The sequence below is a fragment of the Mangifera indica genome, chromosome 13, assembly GCF_011075055.1.
Source record: "Mangifera indica cultivar Alphonso chromosome 13, CATAS_Mindica_2.1, whole genome shotgun sequence".
NCBI lineage: Eukaryota > Viridiplantae > Streptophyta > Magnoliopsida > Sapindales > Anacardiaceae > Mangifera > Mangifera indica.
In genome coordinates this window covers 14641148-14662662 of record NC_058149.1, presented here as the reverse complement: position 1 = coordinate 14662662, position 21515 = coordinate 14641148, and the positions used below count along the sequence as shown (strand labels likewise).

Genomic DNA, 21515 nt, shown 5'->3' with positions numbered 1-21515 from the left:
TATGAATGTATAGTTTTTGATATTCAGATATGTTTTTTCAGATTTTCGAGTGATTTTTTTAGTGTTGACATTCTAAAGTATTTCAATATATCTATTTATTCTTAACATATTATTTAAATCCTTTATATATTGTGTACTATCAAAATGTCTCCCATATTTTTCTAACATTCATTTAACCACTAAATTATTATAAAATATCTAAATGCCCCATTTACATGACATGCAAACTAGATTTAACAAATAAAATTAAATTTTGAGTTAAGATTCATATAAATAATTTTTTTCATGAATTCGATTTGAATTCAAAAATATGAACTTCTTTCTTCCGAACAAATTCGTAGTAATTGATATTAAGTAAAAATGAGAGTGAGAGTGAGTGTTTGAGTGGTGTGAAAAGTGTATCTAATAAGAGTGAGAGTGTGAGGATTTATATAGATGTGGTAAAAGATAATTTTGGTATTTTAAAAAAAATATAGGGCATTTTTGCTTAGTAATAGGGAAAATGAGCATTTTTGCTTAAGGATTGGGCAAATGGATATTTTTGCTTAATAAAAGGGTAAAACAAGCATTTAATATAATTTTCCTTACTAATATGTCATTGTTCACTTGTTCTGAATTTAAACTGACCTCTGCTCAGGCTTGTTTGGGCTAACTGTTGTGAAATCAATCTGAATTCGAACAGATTAGAAAATTATTTGAAAAGCCCAACACAAGACCTAGCCGTTCAAACTCAAGAACGGGCTCATATTGGGCCGTAGAAGATCCGCACCGCGCCGTCAAATAGTGGAAAAATCGGAAACAAACTCAAAAGGCGGAAAAAAAAGTGGGCCAAGAACGCCCGCCCATTGTAAGCTTGTTCGTTTCGTTTGTGGAAATACTTATCTTCTTCTTCGCTTTGAATACGAGGGAAACCAACCAAACAGTGTTCGCTCTCGTTAGGTTAACCGATTTCAAATTTTCCTTTCGCATAAATTCAAATAAATATTTTTTTAAAGAGAAAAATTTTTTTATGAAGAGCAGTTGTTGTTGTACTTGTAGATTACCGGTTGCAATTGTTACAAAATTGCCAATAAAGATGAGCTCTGTATCGTTACCGTCAAAAGTATCGATTCGGTTTGCGGTTGTGCCTTGCGGTACAAGTCTGTTCGGCACTAGGCGGACCGTGGATATGAATTCTAGGGTGGTTTTCGGCGGTGCCAGAGCTTCTATGGTTGATTCTTATGAAAGTTCCTCCGATTTCGCTAGGCGTACTGAACAAGCTTGGTTAATTTCTCAGGTATTTTTCTTTTCAAATTTAGGCTGCTTGGAATCAGAGCTTGTTTCTGTGTAGAGTTGATTACTTTTTTATTCTTTGAAATGAATAGATTTGCATCAATTATTTTGAATGGAGAATAAACTGATGAGGAAAGTAACTTGAATCATTATCATTAGGGCTGAAAACTTATATAGGCTTAAGCTTGACATAACATAACTTACTCGAGCTCAGCTAAAAAAATTATAATTAAAACCCATCATTTATATATTTATCAGTTGTGTTCTATTCAAAGTTTTAGTGGTGTAAATACAAAATTTGAAGTCTTTAGGTGTTTATTGATATTTTAATCGAACCAAGTTGTGAACCGACGAACTCACCATGCCAAACAAACTCAAACTTAACTCAAGCTGAATCTTTTACCCCTAATTAACATCATTCTTCGGGGAATGATAACAAAGAAGTTGTTTTCATTATCGTTGTGCTTAATGCATTGGTGTTTGTGGGATGAATGGATGGCTGTTGTGTTGATTTTCATAAACACTCTTCTTATAGAAGTTATTCTGGGAACTAGTTATTATTGTATGCTATTTGGTGCATTAAGGTATGCAATATTGTTTCCTGATATACATAACATTCACGGTGCTTGCACATACAGCAACCGATGCCTGTTTCTTGTTCGTCTTGCCACTCGAACGGACATGTCGAGTGCAAATGGTGTGGGGGTACAGGCTTCTTTATTCTTGGTGATAACATGCTGTGCCAAGTTCCTTCTAGGAACACTACTTGTGTGATATGTGCAGGAAAGGTATGTTTATTCTTAGATGACTTAACATATGCATTGTTCTTGTTATTATGTATGTATGAGTTCATACAAATTTATTCTTTGTCACAATTCTACCAGGGTTCGATGTGTTGCTCTGATTGTAAGGGAACAGGGTTTCGGGCCAAATGGTTGGGGGAGCCTCCTGTTTCTAAGTAGAAGCCAACTTTCGACATAGACAATTGTAAGAGATATAGAAGGCGGATTTCATTCATGTTATTGTTTGTTTTGCATTCCTGTTGCAGAAAATTATGATCTACCGATGTTGATACTGAGAGCTTCTTTAGATCCACAGCACAATCACACCATATATTAATTTTATTTGTAATTAAAAGTCGCTGCATCTCACTTATGAATATAAACCAGTAGTATTGTATTAGTTGAATTCCTATAATCTGAATTCTTTTGGACCCTTTCGTTTTTGAGACCTGTACATAGTTTTTCCTACAAGTGGTTATATTTTTGTGATTGAAACAAAAGGACAGGTAATGGAACTGTGAGTGCAGGCTTTTACATCTCTATCTGTTTCCAGGAATAAAAATCTATTTAGAAAACTGTTAAACATATAAACCTAAAGTAAACCCATGAAAGCAAAAACAACATATAGCCTAGATGCCCCTTAAATTGGTAGTTATCAAACAGCACGAACTGAAATCTACAGAGCACAATGGCCGCAAATCAAACTTTGGAGGCTGGGAAATAAAAGTGGATTCAAACCAAGCCAATCCTTAATAAAAGACAACTCAAGCTTGGTTTGAATTTAGAACAACCAACTCAAATTAGTTTGAATGGTAAATAATATCACCAAGAAAGAATTGTTAGAAAAGAATAATGTTAGAAAAGAATAATCATTAAAAAAAAAAAAAAATTACAAAAAGAACTCTGTTGTAGTGACACTGGTGAGCCTTCTAACTTGAAATGCTAGTGTTTCAGCTCAAGTTTTGCTTATTCAAGCTGAACATAAATTCAAACCCAAGCAAGCTTGGCTCCACCCTTATGGGAAATGTAATTGAGATTATGCACAATGCAAGTGCATGGGCGAATAAAACAGTAGCGTTTCCAAATACAAAATGTAAGGACAGATCAGAACTCGGACTTATACAAGTTAACTATATGCTGTTTAGTGGATTATAAAGCCAGCACTCATTGGTCAATGAACAACAAACAGTACTTATTTGTATTCCATGTTTAAATTATTCTGAAATCCTCAACTCATCATTACCTTGTAGCAAGAAAATACTATATTTGGCACCGTTAAAGGTTTGCATGCCGAAGAGAAGCTGCTCAGTTGCTTTCAACTATAGCTGAGAAAAGTAATTTGTTAATATCCTCAGAATCCGAGTCCTGATTCTCATCTCCTGCAACAATAAAATAGTATTGATCAAATATTGGTAGATTGAATTCTGCCTTTAGATTCAAATTGGACTATACTACAAGTGGTCCTCAAAAACACTTGAGGAAGTCTACTTCTACCCATCACTTCTATCTAAGGGTGGATTCAAGCCGAGCAAGCTTGGGCTCAACTCAATGTTCAATGTGAATGAGCAGAGTTCGAGTTCAATTTGAGATTGACATATTGTTGGCGTTGCCGCATTGGAACTCGCCTCACCGATGATTCTTCTTTTCTAGTGAATTTTCTCCTTTTTCGATGTAATTATTTACAAACTTGAGTGAGCTAAGCTCAAACTAACTATTCAAGATTCAAATTGAACTCAAACTAACCTTTATTCGTACTCGACTTGGTTTGAACCCACCTCTACTTCTATCATCTTCCTAACTAAATTAACAGTGTGAACAAGAACTCCAACATATCACTCATGACTCAGCATCCCAATCTACAATTACAACATCCACTGTCCACTGAAATTCATCTGAAATCCATATCTTAAATTAAAAAAAGCTTCCTATTGCAGGAATTTTACACTATAATTGTGCATATAGTGCACATGTAATGAGAACATAAACATTCCAGCTTAGCAAAATCCCGAATTTCATAACCCTTCCACATAAATACAGAATGCTATTGGAGTCAATTACCACCACCAGAAACAGATAAAGAGTACAGAAACCAGTTGTAAATCCTTACCTGCTCTTGTTCTCATTTGAACTGTCCACTCATCAATAATCTGCATAAATCAAAAATCAAAAAGGTGACAAAGTTGTTTCCAATCTTACAGAATAATGGATGAAGTGAAAGTGAGGAAGTAATCATAACAAGATACAAGAGAAAATTTTAGGCCTTGAATAATGTCAGTGATGCAAAAGCTACCCAGAGGAACTTTTTTCTTGGGTGGACTGTTGTGAGAGAAGCTACACTGTAGTTTGATCTTGGTTGCTTGCTGGCAAATGGTGTATACACTTCAGACACCACTTGGAAAATAGACAACCTTCCACATCAGTACATTGATAACAACAAAAACTGTCAGGTTGAAAAGTTCAATTTCCTAGACACTCCATTTTGTTTCTATTAAGATGAAAGTTACAACATTTTTCATAATGTAAGACAACATAAGATTCTCTAATATTCTGCCTTGGACTGAATTAAGTGCATATACTATGCTACATATGCAAAAGTAACTCAGCATATTGAATTAACTCCTCAATTATGAAAAGGACACCTATGCTGACTTCTGCTCATCATTATCTTTCATATCAATGATGGAGTCAGAAATAAAATGTAGGGAGTCAAGATTTGAAGAAGGGAAAAATATAGAATGGTAATGAAAAATTTAGGGGTTTTATTCATATTTTACATATACTACAGTAAAAAATTTTCAAGTTAACCCCATGAGTCCTCCCTTCGCCATTGTTTCGTAGTCATAACTCCATGTTCTTTGATTGCTCCCTTTATGTTAAAATTGCAGTTGCAACATCATAATTTAAAACTACAGTACAACTAATACTATTAACTGTACTGAGAATGGAGTTTTGCCAATCATAATGCAGAAATTAAAAAACAATTAAAACTTGTACCTCCTTGAAGCTGGCAAATGCAGGATCTTCAGACTCGCTAGTAACAGGAATGTCCAGGGATGCTTGCATCTTCTGCACCAAACTTCTGTTCCCAACAAGAGTCGTTCGTGCCTTATCAATCAAATCCTAACAATAAAATTAAGAACCAAGATCAAACTTTGACATGATCACCATGGAATCACCTAAAATGATCATTTGATATTAGAAGTAGTGTTTTAAAACACGGAGCAAACTAGCTGATCAAATTGGGTTTATTGGAACTCAATGGTCAATCTAGTCTAGGTCAATATATGAAAACTCATATTAGTTATTGGATTGGATTGACTTGCAATTAAACTGGACAAATCAAATTGGTCGCAATTTAACCGTTCAGTTAATTCGATCAAACTATCATAGTAACATCACATGTTGTTTTGTAAAATTTTGCTAAGTCCCAACAATTTCAAGTATGCACTATACCAAGCTCTGAGACTCTTCTTGAGACTTAAATAGAGTCCATCTGGTATGGAATATGCACTATAAACCATCAATTCACAATTATACCTGTTTGGCTGCTAAGAGTTCGCGACACTGTTCCTTCAAAGTTGACAAGTCTTCCTGCACTTTCTTTATCCTTGAAACCAGCTTCATCGGATTAGCCTGATTCTACATTTAGAGAAAACATTCATGCCATAACAAAAAAAATATGAATAAAAGCATGTGTTTACTTTTTATGACTCACATGTTCAGGGTAAACTTGTTGAAATTCTTTCTCGAGCTTGTATTGAATCATATTGAGATCATGGTTTGCTCTGGTTAACAGATTCACCAAACCGTCCGTCGCGTGATGATTATGATGCCCCATTTTCTAGACTTAATTCATCAAACAGCATAAGCTCACAAAAGTTACAGAAAACTTTTGAATTTAGGTCCATATACCAATTATTAAAAATCCATTTCTCTTGAGATTTTATTTGTCAATAACATGAAATTGAGATTCAAGGGCTTACTGGATGTCGGTTTCACTGCTAAAACAGCACCGACGACGGACGATACAATCTAGAAAATTCTCTAACGTCGTGAACAATTCTTCTCGTCAGTTAAGTCACCGGAGACGACAACCTGATCCCCCTTAGCGGCTAGTCGGAGCGCCCGCAACTTGTTTGGATCTACTAGACTCCGGTTCAGATCTTCGAACCACCGTGACTCCTCGAGGTTTAAATTTCAAATTCTCAAAATGGCAGACTAAGCTGCTTTCAGGGGACTGTACTAATTTGTACTCATTTGCCGCCTCTTCATCATTTCCTGGTAACAAATGGGCTTGGGCTTGGTTGGGCTGAAATACAGGACTAAATTTAATTCGTGATGGTTTCAATCCAAACCTAATTGAGTTTGGAGCTATTTAACCCAATTTCAATTCATTTAGAATAAAATATAGCATCACTGAAAAATTGTAAGTGGAATAAATATTACCGTTAAATAAATAAAAACATTATCAAGGAGATTTTGATTAAAGTTTCTTTCTGATAATTTATCGTTTATACTAATATTTTCTTGTTTAATTTATAAAATAATTAAAAATTTTTATATGACATATAACATAAAAATAATACGATTACTAATTATCACTGTTGTTATAATTTATATTTATTAATATTTTTTTATTTTTTTATTAAATACAGTCATTTTATTTATTTTTGTTATAATAATTTACTTCAAATAAATTTTTAACTAATTTAGATGATAATAAATGAGTACCTAACCAAAGGTTCAACGAATCAATTATCTCAAATTGATCCAAAATTCAATTAGAAATTGATTCATTTCAATGGGTCGGGTGCACCACTAAAAAGTTTAATCTCCCTCTTCAAGCGTAGGGCCTGTAACGACATCGTACAAGAAGTTTCGAGTTCCAGAAATGGCGAACGAAGAAGAGAGGGTTCTAGAGAACCAGCTGGAGCAACAGTTAAACGAACAAAGAGACTCTCTCGCCGCCCTAAACGACGCCTTAGCTTCTGATCCCACCAATTCGGAACTTCTCGAGGCATTGATTCAATACTTTCTTCGATTATTATTAATAATTTGCCATTGATTCATAATAACTGTAATAATAAATTCTGCAATTTTATTCTTCAATCTCTCAGGTACATAAGGAGGTTGTTCAGGCGATTAAGGACGCCGAGGAGGGGCTTCTTCACCTTAAACGTGCGCGGTTACTACGAGAAGCTGATTGCGTGCTTCGTGGTTCAAATCCTATTATCAGTAAGGATGTTAAAGCAGAACCGATTGATCCGTCCGATGTTGAACCGGAACCGTTGGTGGACAAAACCTACACCGTTGGATCGAGATGTAGATTCCGTTACAACGACGGCCGTTGGTATGATGGTCAAATTGTTGGGCTCGATGACTCTGATTCTGCTAAGATTTCTTTCCTTACGCCTACATCTGAAGACATGTTGGTCCGTACAATCCTCTATCTTATTAAGCATCAGTCTCTTATGTTACTATTTCAATAAGCAATGATATTTCCTGTATTAATGGATGATTGCGAACAGGTAGTGTCATCATGACATTGCATGATCTTGAATTAGAGACAAAACAAACAATTAAATTACCCTATAACAAATCAGTCGTATTAATCCGTAGTATCCACGGATTGTATATGCACTATTTGGTCAGTAATTTTGAATTGATATTGCTATGAATGTGAGAAAGTTTGTGGGAATTAACGAACACTTGGTAGAATTCGTACTTGAATTTTATATAGATGACTATATTATAAGTTTATAGCCTGAAGGTTTAGATTATAAGTTTATAGCCAGAAGGTTTTGTTAGCTATTGTACTAATGCATTATGAGCTAGTGCAGATATGCAAGTTCTTTCTGCAACAACGATGTCGATTTGGTTCTAGCTGCCGCTTATCACATGGTATGCTATGACTGTTGTTATCTGCCGACCTTTAATCGCAAAATTTGTTTTGAAATTCCCACTTGTTTTGGCTGCTTTCCATTTAGGAAAGCCAACCTGTGGTCATCGGGAATAGCTTCAGTGGAAGTGGTTTATTTGCAATCTTGAAAATTGATGAAAGTCTGTAAGATTCAATTTCACATGAAATTGAAGTAAGAAATCACTATTATTCTTTTGTTACCATTGCAACAAAATTGTGGCAATTTTGATATAACTTCCTTGAGCTAATTTTGCTTTTATACATGAGCTGTTGGCTAATTGACTTTGTATTTCCTTCTTGTGTATGTTAAGATTGTACCTGAGAAGGATACCACTGTGTTAAAATGGCTTTAGTCAATGCCTTTTTGTATTTGTCTGATGATCTGTTTGGCTTAACACTAAATAAGTTTGTATCTACAATGATTGCTGGTCTTTCTATGTGTTATATACATCAATATTGCTTCTCTTATTTTCATGTTGCACACTTGGATTCCGGCACCTCAGGATTGGTGTGAGTTTATATGTGCAGGAATTGATGTCCCATTGTCTTCCTTGAAGAAGTATAATCCAACAGTTTGGGAGCAGTCATTGGTGGGATCCACTATTTGGGCTCTCTCAGATGATAAAGTGGGCATTTGGAGAAAGGCTGAACTTGAATCATGGGACGATGAACTCAGAATGGGAGAGGTTGTTTTTAGAGATGATGGAAGTTATGCAAAGCTTGGGGTTGATACCATAGCGTTCTCTGAGTATGCCGAAATGGGTGATGAAGAAGAGAGTGACTTAAGCTCTGAACTCTCTGATTCAAGTGACTATGAAGAAGATACCTCACAAGGTTTAGGATTTGACGGGGCGACTGAATTACAAAGGAGCGTCCAGACGGACACTGTCATTTTTGCTAAGTGGGAGAATCACACCCGAGGTATTGCTTCCAAGATGATGGTCAATATGGGTTATCGTGAAGGGATGGGTCTAGGTGCATCTGGGCAGGGAATGTTGGACCCTATCTCTGTGAAAGTGCTTCCACCAAAGCAATCTCTTGATCATGCCCTGGAGTCCCATGAAAACAAAGAGGATAAAGAGAATAAATTAAAGAAAAGAAGCAGAGGTGGCAAGAGAAAGCGTGAAAAGAAATTTGCAGCCGCAGCTCGAGCTGCAAGAGATGAAGAGGAATCAAGGTCTGATGTTTTTTCTCTCATCAATAATCAGCTTGCAAAGCATGGAGAAGCTGTGAACGGTAAGTTAAACAACAAGATGCAGCGACACAAAGGTTCAAGAGAAGATAAGAGGGTTGATAGGAAGGATTTAGTTGCATACGATGAGGAGATAAAGGACCTACGGATTCAGGTTGAAAAGCTGGAAGAGATGGTCCAAAGGAACAAAAAAGAGAAAGTAGTTTATGAAGCTGCAATGAGGAAGCTAAACGAAACTCAACAGGCATTAGCAGAGGCAGAAGCAGCTCATGCATCTGCATCAAATGCAGTCTCTCGTAGAGAAAAAGAGAAGAAATGGCTTAAGTTTTGAGACTATTAAAAATATGTAGTCACATTTTGTTGAGTATTAAAATTTATAATTATTAATCATCCAATGAATCACTCTGGAAGATTATTACTGATAATCCTTCAATATGCAACAAATGAACAGTATTTTTCTCAAATGCCGTGTTTTAAAACTCGGATTGGTCGATTTATCTAGGTAGTTAAAACTGATTTTAATAATCATACCAAATTGATCTAGAGTTAAGTTTTACCTGTAAAACTAGATTAAAGCTAGATGAATTTTATTGGTTTACAGCTTAACCATCATGTTAAAGTGTCCCGGTGACATCAATGTGACTAAATTCTTGTGGGTTTTTTAAAAAGCCTTATTTTCTACGATAATATTTTCATGAAAGCGAATTGAACTTAAGTAGTAGACATGAATTTGATTAGAGTAAAGATTTTTGTTGTAATTTATGTAGTATTGATATCATGTTGTCCTCTTAGTAGGTTGGGTATTGGATTGATTGTTTCGTGGAATCCTCTAAATATAGAAAATAAAACAGCTTTGGTAAATTTTAAAATGGTGACATTAACATTGAAGCTAGGTAGGGCCGTCGGGGTGAACACTATTAAGGGTGTCTGGGAATTTGGATGGTAACAAAGTTAGTGTCACCGGTAATTCTTCTTCTAAAATGATTCAAATTATCTTTTTAAATTTGAAACGAAGTTAAGGAATCAATCTCCATGGATTTACTGTACAACGGAAAGAAATTAGTGGGTCGTGTTTCGCGCGGGTCAACTTTAGGGGTCCTCTGTTCCAATACATGTTCACTTTCCAGGCTTTCACATGCCACGCACGGTGTGCTCTGAATCAACTTAGTCTGGTCATTTTAACTTTTCTCCCACTTTTTACGCAACATAATTATTTTTAATTTAAATTGATTTTCTTGTTCTCCAAGATCTTTAACTCTTTTTACCAAGCTAAACGCTTAACTTTCTTCTTCTCTGTTTAAAGGCAAATCAAACTGAAATGGGAGAAGAAACAAGTCCACGCGCCAACTCTTCTTTTTTCACTACCATTGGTTCATCAGTGATACCGACTATCAACAAGTTGCAAGATATTCTCACTCCGGTCTCTGGCGAGTTGTCCAAGATATCCCTGCCTCAGGTGGCGGTAGTTGGAAGCCAGAGCAGCGGTAAGTCCAGCGTGCTTGAAGCGCTTGTCGGCCGCGACTTTCTGCCACGTGGCTGCGACATTTGCACGCGACGACCGTTGGCTTTGATGCTCGAGAACCGGCCGAGGAAACCGGATGATGACGGTAGAGAGTGGGCCGAGTTTCGTCACTTGCCGGGAAAGCGGTTCTATGATTTTACTACAGTGCGCCGAGAAATTTTGGTAATGTTTTAGTAAATATATTTGAAGTGAAATATATTTGTGATGAAAATGTTTGATGATTTTTTGTTTTTGTTTAGTGCAGGCGGAGACTGATAGAGAAGCAGGACGGAATAAGGGAGTTTCGGAGAAACAGATTGGGTTAAAAATATCTTCTCCAAACGTGCTTAATATGACAGTCATTGATTTACCTGGAATCACTAAGGTTCCTGTTGGAGACCAGCCCAGTGATATAGAAACGAGAATTAGACGAATGATAATGGCCTTTATCAGGCAAGAAAATTGTATTATATTGGCAGTTAGTCCAGCCAATTCTGATTTGGCTACTTCTGATGCACTTCAAATGGCCAGAGATGCTGATCCAACTGGTAGGTACAAGCAACACTCGTGTATGTTATGTTAAGTATTTTTAAATGGTAGATGCGCATTTTAATTTTAATTTTTGACAGGTACTCGTACAATTGGTGTAATCACAAAGGTTTGTGATCTTCCTCTTATATTTATCCCATCCCATCTTTCGACTATGTGGTTAAGTAACAATGTGATGTGGCATTTATTTTTTGTGGGTGTGTGTAGCTTGATATAATGGACAGAGGAACTAATGCTTGTAACTTTCTGCTTGGAAAAGTTGTTCCACTTCGCCTCGGTTATGTTGGGGTAGTGAATCGATGTCAGGAGGTGTGCATTTTTGTAAATTGTCATTTAAGTTTTATCTGTGGCATTGTTATTAACAGAACATTTTGTTATGGATTCCCTTTTAGAGAGGTGCAAATTATCATGTAATTTGACTTGTAGTACCTGGACTTTTTTAATAGGTTTCTCTATTTATATTTTATTTAATAAAAGCTTACCCAGTCATCCCATTATACCTAAAGCGTCATGAAGAAGTTGGGGTGGTTTTGTATTCTGAATGTCAGTTTACTTATTTCATGTTATTCAATTTTGTAAAGGGTTATTTTGAATTTTTTTCTGGTTTACTTTACCACCATTTATGCTATCTTTGGATCTATAGGTATTTGAATAAATGTTGGCTGAGCAACGTTTTGTTATTCTTATAGGCTGAGTTGAACTGCTTGACTTAGGCGTAATATGAATTGTTGTCACAGGACATTAATAAAAATCGAAGCATTAGGGAAGCACTTGCATATGAGGAGCAGTTCTTCCGTGATAATCCCGTAATTTTCACTTTCCCAAATTACAATTTAAGCTAATTTTTAAAAATATCTACTTATTGATGATTGCCTTTTGTCTTGCAGGAGTATAGTGGTCTTTCTGATCGTTGTGGTATTCCAAAATTAGCAAAGAAGCTGAATCAGGTTAGTTTACTTAAGTGCTCATTTTTTCTTGTGTTTATATTACTAGTTATGAATGCATGGGCTTCCCTTGAATTGCATTATATCTTTTATGTGCTGTATCTGACATTGAATTTTTTTCCTAAATTGGGATGAATAACCAATTTAATGTTACATAATATTTTAAATATTCTTTGTGAGAGTGACATATTCACCAATGGAGCTTCATTGGTTAACCATTTATTTGAAAACTGTGGCTAGACTATTTCATAGTTTTGAGCGTTAACCTAGATCCTCTGTAAAATCCTAGAAGCAAATAGTGCCTGAGGGACTATTTCATTGCAACATGCTCTTCCTTTCTCCACAAAAATGTGAAAAATCAGACATAATGAAAAGCAATTACTTAAATTTTCATAGCTAGTAGTGCTGTACTCACTCTCTCGGTGTTCAAGTACCTTAATTACAATGATATTTGGCATTTGTCTGAAATGAAATTAAGGAATAAGCATTATTTCAGAAGGAATCATATGTGTTGTACATTTATGGTGCTGCAGTTGTGAGGCACTATGATTTTGTGGCATACATTTCATGATGTGCTTCACTGAAATATTTGAAATAGCTAAATTGGGGAAAAGCTCAAGTTCAAATGCAATCTATGTCTCACCAATAACATTCAGCTATATTAATTTTATTAAGGGAAATCTATGTTTCACCAATAACATTGAGCCATATTAAATTTTATAAGGGAAATCATGCTGTTCTTTGTACAAAAAATCCTAACAACCCTGTGGTGGAAACTCAATTGGTTCTTTAATTTTGCTAGTAAAGTACTTAAACTTTTTGAATGTTTCCAAAATGTATTCCCCCTCTTAAAACATCTTTATATGGCATTGTAAAGTCTTCTTTTTGGCTTCAGTATCTTGAATGTATATTGTGAAATCTGAAAAAATTTGGATACCGTTAGCTGTTATAGATTTTAGCTTTAGTTATTTTGTAGCTTTTTGTGCCTTATTATTAATGTCTCCTGTATTTTAGATCTTTGATGAAGGTGTTATAGCTGATAATTAGGATGAGAATGAAAAGAGTAATTCTACATTAGTGGTTGTAGAATAACAGGAGATAATTTATTTATTTTATATGCCAGTCACTCTTTACCTTGTTTTATACATCTCTCTATTTTTATGTTTTAGATTCTGGAGCAGCATGTCAGAATGGTTCTTCCAAGTTTAAAGGCCGAGTTGAATTCACGTTTGACTGCTGTTGCAAAAGAGCTGCAGAAATATGGAAAAGTTGTGGAATCAAAAGTAAGTTAAAGTCTATAAATTTAGAAATTATAATATCTTAACTATCTTCTGATTCTTAACGTAAAGTCGGGTAAACTGGTATTTTCACATGTACATGGATTTTCGTGATTTGCAGATAAGATTTAATTATTATAACAGTTGAAGTCATGAACTAGTAATTATGACCATTACATTGTTGTGTCATTCTTTTACTGTGTATTGTGATGTTCTGTAGGGCATTATACATTACACAGCAGATGAAAAAATAGAACAGACATTGGTAGAATGGCAAAAGTTGTATAGTGTGCCAGGCAATGTTTCCTTTTGTACTTTCCCATATTCAACAATAAAAAAATGTTTCTAGGAAACGAATGTCTCAGGAATGATGGGTGTTTACAATGTTGTCATGTTCTCTTTAAAATATCATGCATTGCATGTCTCTAGTGCATGACAAATATCTGTTTGGATTTGCCCCTGATGTTCTATACATATTTTTTACATTTGGTCTTGGTTGCTACTTTTTTTTTTTTTTTTTTACTTTTATAATATACAAAAGCCATGCATATCGAAAAGTTGTTGGATTATAAATTTCGTTGCCATTTGTATTTTAAGAATTTTGTCACATACCATTGTTTAGGCTGAACAAGAAGCTATTTTGTTGAGCATTCTGGCAAGATACAGTGAAGGTGAGCTTTCATTGGTCGATTTCTTTTCAGAATTTTCGTCCATTTGTATATCGGACTCATTGGTGTTGATAAATTGTTGTCAGTGTACTAGTCACTTGTTATTATTATCTGCATTTTTGTCTTCAATGGCTTCAAATCATTTCTTTATGACTCCTTAAATGTAGTGTATAACAAACATGCATAGCTGTACTTGATTGTTAATCTTTACATTTTTTGACTTGTTGACTTTCGTATTTATAGTAGTTTCTGATAAGCCATTCCCCAGAGTTTTTGCTGATGCCTTTGTTTCCATTCTTCAGCCCGCCCCGTTTTCCTTGTCAACCTTATACTTGAACTGGATTTGTATGATGATTTTTGTTGTATTTGTTCAGCCTCATTGATTTTATCCCTATGGTTGGTTCCAATAGTGACACCAGACCTTAGCACTTTAGCATGTCAAGTTCTGTGATTGTGGTTTTTTTGGGTCTTCTTTTCACTGTGTTTATTAAATTTTGTTATGGCCAACTGCAAATTTATGTTATTTTCTTTGAGTTTGCTGTTGCTAATTTCCCCCCTTGGTTCTTCCTCATTGAATAACAGCTTTTTCTGCAATGGTGGATGGAAAAAGTCAGGAGATGTCAACAAAAGAGTTGTCTGGTGGAGCAAGGATCCGTTACATTTTTCAGTCAATTTTTGTAAAGACACTGGAGGTGTGGAATCAAATTTCATGTGTATACTAAATATTCTCAACTATTGAACTTATTCAGGCATATACTTAAATCTTTTATGTTTAAACTATACCATGCTTTTAGTCACTGCTACTTATTTTGACCTTTTTAGTTCTATATATGTAAGTTTTGTGCATTCCCTATGAAATTTCCCTAGCTGGAGTGACACCGTTTTATTTAGAACATTATTGAACCGTTATTATTCATTTTTGATGTAAAATCCTTCTGCATTGACCTTTCTTATCTGTGAATATATGTTACAAGTCTAAAAAGATCCCATGGTTACTAACTACATAGGAATTTTAATAGGAGGTGGACCCATGCCAAGATCTGAGTGATGATGATATTCGGATGGCTATTCAAAATGCCACTGGTCCAAGAAATGCATTATTTGTGCCAGAAGTGAGAAATGATAACTCGTATTCTCTTATTTTCATTTTCCGATTGGTGAACCTGATGATTTTATCTTAGACAACATGTTTATCATTCATTGAGAACTTCTTTATTGGTGTTTCAGGTCCCATTTGAAGTTCTTGTTAGGAAGCAAATTGCTCTATTGTTAGATCCTTGCCTTCAGTGTCTAAGATTTGTCTATGATGAACTAATTAAGGTGAATTAAGTACTTTTTGCTTGTGTGCCTGTACTGCTTATATTTTCTCATACTATGGTATTGTGAACCAGAAAATAATTTTATTTACGCAGATGAGCCGTGCATGTGAGGTAACCGAATTGCAAAGGTTTCCTGTTTTGAGAAGGCGTCTAGATGATGTCATGGGAAAGTTTCTGCGTGATGGTGTAAGACCAGCTGAGAAAATGATAGGAAATCTTATTGAGATGGAGGTAATTTGATGTCTCTAATTAAAAATATAGTCAATTCTGTTTCATTTCCTAGATTGGGTGTAAAAAATTATAATTGGTATGACTCTTGAAAGATAGCCCTGTTGGGTCATACTGACAAAACGAAAGTCATTATTCCTTTGATGTTATGATTCAGCTGTTAAATGGATTTGTGCCCTGGTTATGGCAACCTATATTTGTGTAGTACGACAAAGTCTTGACATGTTGTCTTTTGAGCTTCTAACTGTTGCCATGTATTTGGTTTTCAACTCATTAATGATCTCTTTTAAAATTTCAGATGGATTATATAAATTCTTCTCACCCAAGTTTTATTGGAGGGAGCAAAGCTATAGAAATCGCCATGCAGCAGTTGAAGTCATCTCAGGTAGCTCTGAGGGGAGTATTTATAATTATGTGTATTCCTCGTGAAAAATTAATGTTTTTCATTTGAAGACAACAGTGGGCCTGTAAGTGGCTCAGGCTAGGGGCAGTTGGCAAGATACAAGTTTAAATCTCTTATCACATGGCATAATTTTGCCTATGTTCAAATTTAATTCAAATATGATGCAGTATCATAAATCAAATCAAATATTTGTATTCATGAATTTTCAATCTCTCTCTCTCTCTCTCTATAATTAATATATATATATATATATATATATATATATATATATATATATATATATATATATATATATATATTATTTGTAATGTAATCAAAACTCTGACCACGAAAATCTTATAACTGTGTGTCATTTGTTCTTCATTATATGATTAGGATGGTATGGATGCTGAAAGGTCACTCACATCTGAGATGGCCCAGAGGCCTCGGACTGTTCTCCATAAATCAATAATGAATGGTGTTTTAGCTACCCAGGTACTTTCCTCTTTTCATTTTGAATACTTCATCAGGAAACATTGTGCATAAACTCATTCAGGCAAAGAAAGAATTGTAAATTAAAGTTGAACTACTACCTGTGTAAATGGATTGTATCTCTCTGGTTTTTCAGTACCAATTTAAAATTGATTTAGATTTACTTTTATGAGGCTATGTATCTAATCCTTTTTGACCTGTTAAATAAGTATAGATATAGACAATTTGTTCATATATACTTATATATATTAACATCATACTGAATGGCTCTCTAGCACACTCTTTGTTTACTCTATGCTTGGCCTTGTTAGGGAACTCGTTCTCAATCAAATAATCAGAAAGCTGCATCGGCAGGTAGACTCCTATCTTTGATAATTTCTGAGTCTGTTTTTAATTCTTTCCTCGGTGGATGATCATCGTAGATTGTTTCAATTAATGGCTTTACTCTGGAATTTTGGGGGAAGTGAAACGTAATGGTGTGATCATATAATACTTAATTGTTGAAGGATTCAAGGTTCTTTTGTTAAGTCACTAGTAAATGCAAAATCTTTAGCTGATTTATTTTTTACTGTTTTGTCTAACATATTTAAAGAAATTATGGTTGTTTGCCAGTGGGTGGTATGAAATTGTAGTAAAGGCTGCAGATTGGCTACAATTTTGAACTATTTTATAGTCTATGGACAGAGGATACTTTGCACCATGAAAGTCATAATAGTTGTGTAATAATATAAGCCTGTTTGTTATGTGTACCTGTGCAACAGCAATCCAGCATTCTGGCATAATTGTTAAAAGAAGCAATAACTTGAAATTGTGATGTAGTTGGCAATTCATCTTCACGGACTTGGGGCTTTTCATCATTATTTGGGAGCAGGGCCCAATCTGGAGAGAGTCCAGCCAGTGAATCTCTCAGTGAAACTCTCCATAATGGGGAGCGGTTACCATCTGCTATCCAACTAAGAGAGGTATTAGAAGTGCTGAAAGCAACATCTTCACATAGAACTCGTGATCTCTCTCTACAATTTTTTCATTTTTGGTTTTAATTAAATCACTTTCTCCTGCTCTCTCTTATCTCTTCTGGTGATCACAGCCCCCGGCCATCTTAAGGCCACTTGAAATGACAGAGCATGAAGCAGTGGAAATACATGTAACCAAATTGCTCTTGCTGTCTTACTATGACATTGTCAGAAAGAACATTCAAGACTTAGTTCCAAAAGCCATAATGCACTTTTTGGTAATTTAATACCTTGTTCTTTTTCATTGCCCAATTGCTCAGTTTTATGATATATATATATATATATATATATATATATATATATATATATGTGTGTGTGTGTGTGTGGAGAACTTCTTCATTTCCATCAACTGAAGATCTTGCTGTGCATTTTGATGTTCTAGGTCAATCATTCCAAAAGGAAACTTCATAACACCTGCATTCAAAAACTGTACAGGTATTCACATGGTTTATTCTTTTATTTCTGGATGGAGGTAATTGTACTTTTTGGCAAACTTTAACTTGGTGTATTCAGCAGGACCAGCAGATCGTATGGCAACATGGATATAATTGTTCTTAGCAATGCATTAACATTTGTGTGGGTATAGTGATTGCAAATTTTGACCTATAATTATTAAATATGCAGAGAAAACCATGTTGAAGAGCTGTTACAGGAGCAGGATGAGGTTGCTGCTATCAGAAAACATACACGGGAAGCATTCCTTGTCTTGCAACAAGCTGTCCAGGTTGGTTATAAAGACATTAGATGCTTAGAGAGGAATCTGTTTTCTTGTTCTCTTTATCATCTTTTGGACTTAATTTTTAAAAAGAATTAGTGTGTATCATTAACTTACTGATCTCAAGGTGATTTAGTGATTCCTACTAGGTTTTTATGTTTCAACATGCGGAGATGCAATTGCATGCTATTCTTAAATTATTGTATTGCCTTGATTTTCATTTCATGTTCTGCTTTATCATATGGAAGAGCTCTATTTGTAGTTGACACTGGGCTTGATTATTATTTTTATATTTTGTATATTTGACTCTAAAATTATTATATGTTTGTACTTGGTTTTTTAGACACTTGACAAAGTGGAATCAGATGTTTCATCTGGAACTTTGAATTCGAACTCTGGTGTTGAAGCTCCCAGCGGATTATCAAAGATCTCAGCTTACAACACATGGTCCCACCCAAGAACAAATGGTGACAGTAGATCCTCATATGAATCATCATACAGAAATGCTAAAGCTCAAAGATTATTTTATTCAGAGGAGGTGTCATTTCCTGACAACTCAGCATGATGGAGGGCAAAAACTATCAGACATGGTGTGAGGTATCCAAATTCTGAGTAAGCCAGAGACTGTTAGGCTGATCATCTGAAAATAGCCTAATCTCAAGGTGTACAGGTGATATATACGGCAAAAGTTAGCTAACTACACACGCTTAGTGCTTTAGAAAAGGATTTAGAGCTTTTCTAGGTAAAGTTATTGTTTCCTATTTGGAAGAGATATGGCATTGTGATATGATATGCTTGTATGAGCTTCCGAACAATTTGGATACATATATTGCATAAAACTATTCCTTGTATATTGCTTCGACTATTTAGGGTTCGCTACATGTCTGCTGTTGATTCACATTATAAAGAGAAATTTTTTGTGGTCAAAATAAATACAACACTATAGGTACCATTTACTAATTCACAATCTCCTGTGTGTTCTTGTGAAGTTTGTAGTGTTCATTGTAATGGCAGTTGAGCAAGCATGAACTCCAGCCAGACATAAGGTTGCAGAGACTACGAAAAAGGGCCCCCACTGCCTTCCCGAAGCCAGAATAGCCAAGGCAGAAAGTGCAAGAGTTGCTGCCATTAGTCCATTTTTCCAAGTGTTGAAAGCTTTGACAACTCTGCTGAAACCCTTACAATGTATTACATGTCTAAAGTGTCAGTTTGCCAAATTTGGAGCATGCATCATTCCCAGGCCACCCTTAGCCAGTGAAGAAGCTGAAACTCCTGCAACTAGCCCAGCTGGTGCATGCTCTACCACAGCAGGTTGTTTAGGCAGAGAAATGGTGCTGTGCCCAAAATGGTAAGGCATCCCATGCCCAACCTTATCCATCCATTTCCTGTATTCAGCAACCCATGTATCTGAAGACTTTAAGTTAAGGTACAATTCCTTTGTTGGTACTTTTTCCTTCATTAAAACCTCATTTTGGGATGACAGAAACCCCATATCTTGCTCGAAAACCTTACAACCGTTCTGACGGAAGTACCATTTGGGTAAAATCTTTGATAATGGTGATCTAATAGTTGCTCCAAACCTTACAATAAGCATGGATTTTTCCTGTCCTGTTGGTCTACAAAGGAAAAGACCAGTAAAGTAATGCTTTAAACCATCCTTGCCTACAAATTCTCTGTTATTCTAAAGAACACATGGTGCTTCAAGGCGTAAAAAGTTTGGCTTGGCACCATCTTTTTCCTTCCCCCACCAGCCTGCAAATCCACAGTCTGAACGTTCAGTGACCTCGAAAAGAAGTGGTTGGGCGTCTTCTCTTTTAGCCATCCAGTCTGTCCGATCATGAGAGATGGGGATATGAGCAGGATCCATGAGATTATCAAAGGAGTATAGAGCGGTCAGAAGGAAGCTCATGGATTGTTGACGTGTCTTGAAACCCTGGCCTGGCGAAGTTCTCGAACCATGGAATTTTACCAAAGTTTGGTGCTGTCTTCAGCGACATCCACACCCAGACGACCCCTTGTAATTCCTTCTCCTCAAGCGTCCGAACACAGGCTGATTTAGGAATTTTGGTGTCTGCCGGAAGCTGAGGTATCTTAACACATTTACCGTTGCTTTCAAAGTGCCAACCATGATACAAACATTCGAGTCTTCCATCAACCAACTGCCATTCAGAAAGTTTTGCCAACCTGTATCAACTGCAGCTCAGCTCTGTCGGAGATTTGAAAGGTAAAGCTCGAAGTTTTTTATCATCATATCTAGTTAAAACATTACCAGAACTAAAATTGTACCTGTGGGGGCAGCGGTCCTGACAACAGTGAAGCTCCCCGTGTCCATCTTTGTACAAGACAATCTGCTTGTCAAACACGGTGAGACCTAAAGGTGCATCATCTGGGACATCTTCAGTGAGGTAAAGTGGGTACCATTCTTCAGTCCAATCATAGTCTGCTACCAATCTTTCTCCTCCCTTTTCGTCTTCCATTGAAGGACCTAGAAGAGCTTGGTGGTCATCTTCCTCCACCACAGTACTGGTTCTTATATCAGCGACTGCATGGCATTTTGAGACCCTGGTTCTTGCAGTTGTTGATTTAAGATGTCTCTGGGGGTTTATGGTTGTATCAAGTTTTGGTGTAGGGATGTTGAGGAGTGGTTTGAAGAGACAAGTGGAGTGAGGAGAAACAAATGGGTGCAATGACAACGCCATGACGTGGTGTTGAAAAAAGGGAAGAGATGAAAGATGAGAGGGAGAGGGAGAGGGAGACTGAGAAGATAGAAGAAATTGAGTTGGGGGTGAATTCAAATCGAATTGGCTCAAGCTCAAATGCTAACTTAGCTTAGGCAAACAGTTTGGGGGGTGCCTGTTAAGCTTGTGCGCTTAGAAAAGTTTGATTCAAATTGGGTAAAACAACACAGTTTTGATTAATACTTATTAAAATGACGTTGTTTTAATTTATTTTGGTTTAAGTACATAGTTAAGTTAAGTTCTGCTCAAGCTAAACTTGATATTGTAATTAAACTTGAATTGAACTTGAGTTTGATTTTCCTCAAACCGAATCAATTTTGAGTTGGTTAGAAGTGAGCTTATTGAGCTTGATTTTAAGTTTGACTTTGACTCTTTTAAGTTGAACCAAATTGGGTTAGATAAAGTTCGAATTTAGTTTAATTTGGTTTGAGTCCTCCACATAAATAAAACTATGTGGTGTTGAAAGAGAAGATAGAGTTAGAAAATCAAAGTGAAAGTGAAACAGCCAGTTGCTTCCTGGATG

The 21515-nt window shown here is 35.7% G+C and overlaps 5 protein-coding genes and 1 pseudogene across 12 annotated transcripts; 3 read left to right on the top strand and 3 right to left on the bottom strand.

Annotated features, from left to right (window-relative positions):
- The first annotated feature begins 816 nt into the window (after positions 1 to 816).
- LOC123195098 (chaperone protein DnaJ) lies at positions 817 to 2487 on the top strand. Its single transcript, XM_044608704.1, has 4 exons — positions 817 to 939; positions 1039 to 1276; positions 1911 to 2060; positions 2157 to 2487. Exons 2-4 carry the CDS (start codon positions 1076 to 1078, stop codon positions 2232 to 2234), a joined length of 429 nt encoding a protein of 142 aa, XP_044464639.1. The 5' UTR covers positions 817 to 939; positions 1039 to 1075; the 3' UTR covers positions 2235 to 2487.
- A 549-nt stretch (positions 2488 to 3036) lies between these two features.
- On the bottom strand, positions 3037 to 6302 carry LOC123195096. Of its 5 annotated transcripts, XR_006497388.1 has the most exons (7): positions 6038 to 6302; positions 5770 to 5900; positions 5592 to 5693; positions 5049 to 5174; positions 4345 to 4445; positions 4162 to 4201; positions 3332 to 3433 (listed from the first exon to the last, which is right to left on the bottom strand). XR_006497388.1 is itself a non-coding variant. In XM_044608703.1 (6 exons), the coding sequence occupies exons 2-6, from the start codon at positions 5890 to 5892 to the stop codon at positions 3360 to 3362; spliced, it is 459 nt and encodes a 152-aa protein (XP_044464638.1). In that variant the 5' UTR covers positions 5893 to 5895; positions 6038 to 6301; the 3' UTR covers positions 3037 to 3359. The 5 variants fall into 5 exon arrangements, 4 of the variants coding, with proteins under 4 accessions (XP_044464638.1, XP_044464637.1, XP_044464636.1 ...); XM_044608703.1 differs by lacking the exon at positions 4345 to 4445 and having other exon boundaries at positions 3037 to 3433; positions 5592 to 5687; positions 5770 to 5895; positions 6038 to 6301; XM_044608702.1 differs by lacking the exon at positions 4345 to 4445 and having other exon boundaries at positions 3037 to 3433; positions 5592 to 5687; positions 6038 to 6299.
- A 486-nt stretch (positions 6303 to 6788) lies between these two features.
- On the top strand, positions 6789 to 9591 carry LOC123195037 (zinc finger CCCH domain-containing protein 22). Its single transcript, XM_044608601.1, has 4 exons — positions 6789 to 7071; positions 7172 to 7486; positions 7895 to 7955; positions 8503 to 9591. The coding sequence occupies exons 1-4, from the start codon at positions 6946 to 6948 to the stop codon at positions 9495 to 9497; spliced, it is 1497 nt and encodes a 498-aa protein (XP_044464536.1). The 5' UTR covers positions 6789 to 6945; the 3' UTR covers positions 9498 to 9591.
- Positions 9592 to 10263: 672 nt separating this feature from the next.
- LOC123194724 (dynamin-related protein 3B-like) lies at positions 10264 to 19314 on the top strand. 4 transcript variants are annotated; one of them, XR_006497320.1, is made up of 22 exons: positions 10264 to 10338; positions 10470 to 10850; positions 10933 to 11215; positions 11297 to 11325; positions 11424 to 11525; positions 11954 to 12022; positions 12104 to 12163; positions 13330 to 13443; positions 14060 to 14108; positions 14688 to 14797; positions 15125 to 15217; positions 15333 to 15425; positions 15518 to 15655; positions 15951 to 16037; positions 16431 to 16529; positions 16838 to 16880; positions 17346 to 17488; positions 17614 to 17757; positions 17922 to 17974; positions 18164 to 18263; positions 18598 to 18996; positions 19251 to 19314. XR_006497320.1 is itself a non-coding variant. In XM_044608095.1 (21 exons), the coding sequence occupies exons 1-21, from the start codon at positions 10279 to 10281 to the stop codon at positions 18817 to 18819; spliced, it is 2472 nt and encodes an 823-aa protein (XP_044464030.1). In that variant the 5' UTR covers positions 10264 to 10278; the 3' UTR covers positions 18820 to 19105. The 4 variants fall into 4 exon arrangements, 2 of the variants coding, with proteins under 2 accessions (XP_044464030.1, XP_044464031.1); XR_006497319.1 differs by having other exon boundaries at positions 19244 to 19314; XM_044608095.1 differs by lacking the exon at positions 19251 to 19314 and having other exon boundaries at positions 18598 to 19105.
- LOC123194725 lies at positions 19127 to 20251 on the bottom strand (annotated as a pseudogene).
- LOC123194726 (protein TIC 55, chloroplastic-like) lies at positions 19242 to 21430 on the bottom strand. The gene has a single exon (XM_044608097.1). The coding sequence runs from the start codon at positions 20951 to 20953 to the stop codon at positions 20444 to 20446; it is 510 nt and encodes a 169-aa protein (XP_044464032.1). The 5' UTR covers positions 20954 to 21430; the 3' UTR covers positions 19242 to 20443.
- Positions 21431 to 21515: the final 85 nt, after the last annotated feature.

Excerpts from the sequence above, each read along its gene's own strand:
- LOC123195098 (XM_044608704.1), top strand. The coding sequence starts at position 1,076 with ATGAGCTCTGTATCGTTACCGTCAAAAGTATCGATTCGGTTTGCGGTT. Across the intron at positions 1,277-1,910 it reads AAGCTTGGTTAATTTCTCAG|CAACCGATGCCTGTTTCTTG; the intron begins GTATTTTTCTTT and ends TTGCACATACAG. Across the intron at positions 2,061-2,156 it reads GTGTGATATGTGCAGGAAAG|GGTTCGATGTGTTGCTCTGA; the intron begins GTATGTTTATTC and ends CAATTCTACCAG.
- LOC123195037 (XM_044608601.1), top strand. The coding sequence starts at position 6,946 with ATGGCGAACGAAGAAGAGAGGGTTCTAGAGAACCAGCTGGAGCAACAG. Across the intron at positions 7,487-7,894 it reads CTACATCTGAAGACATGTTG|ATATGCAAGTTCTTTCTGCA; the intron begins GTCCGTACAATC and ends GAGCTAGTGCAG. Across the intron at positions 7,956-8,502 it reads TAGCTGCCGCTTATCACATG|GAATTGATGTCCCATTGTCT; the intron begins GTATGCTATGAC and ends TTATATGTGCAG.
- LOC123194724 (XM_044608095.1), top strand. The coding sequence starts at position 10,279 with ATGTTCACTTTCCAGGCTTTCACATGCCACGCACGGTGTGCTCTGAAT. Across the intron at positions 11,526-11,953 it reads TAGTGAATCGATGTCAGGAG|GACATTAATAAAAATCGAAG; the intron begins GTGTGCATTTTT and ends TTGTTGTCACAG. Across the intron at positions 16,881-17,345 it reads TCAGAAAGCTGCATCGGCAG|TTGGCAATTCATCTTCACGG; the intron begins GTAGACTCCTAT and ends ATTGTGATGTAG.
- LOC123195096 (XM_044608701.1), bottom strand. The coding sequence starts at position 5,892 with ATGGGGCATCATAATCATCACGCGACGGACGGTTTGGTGAATCTGTTA. Across the intron at positions 5,694-5,769 it reads AACAAGTTTACCCTGAACAT|AATCAGGCTAATCCGATGAA; the intron begins GTGAGTCATAAA and ends CTCTAAATGTAG. Across the intron at positions 3,434-4,161 it reads TCAAATGAGAACAAGAGCAG|GAGATGAGAATCAGGACTCG; the intron begins GTAAGGATTTAC and ends TTATTGTTGCAG.
- LOC123194726 (XM_044608097.1), bottom strand. The coding sequence starts at position 20,953 with ATGGCGTTGTCATTGCACCCATTTGTTTCTCCTCACTCCACTTGTCTC.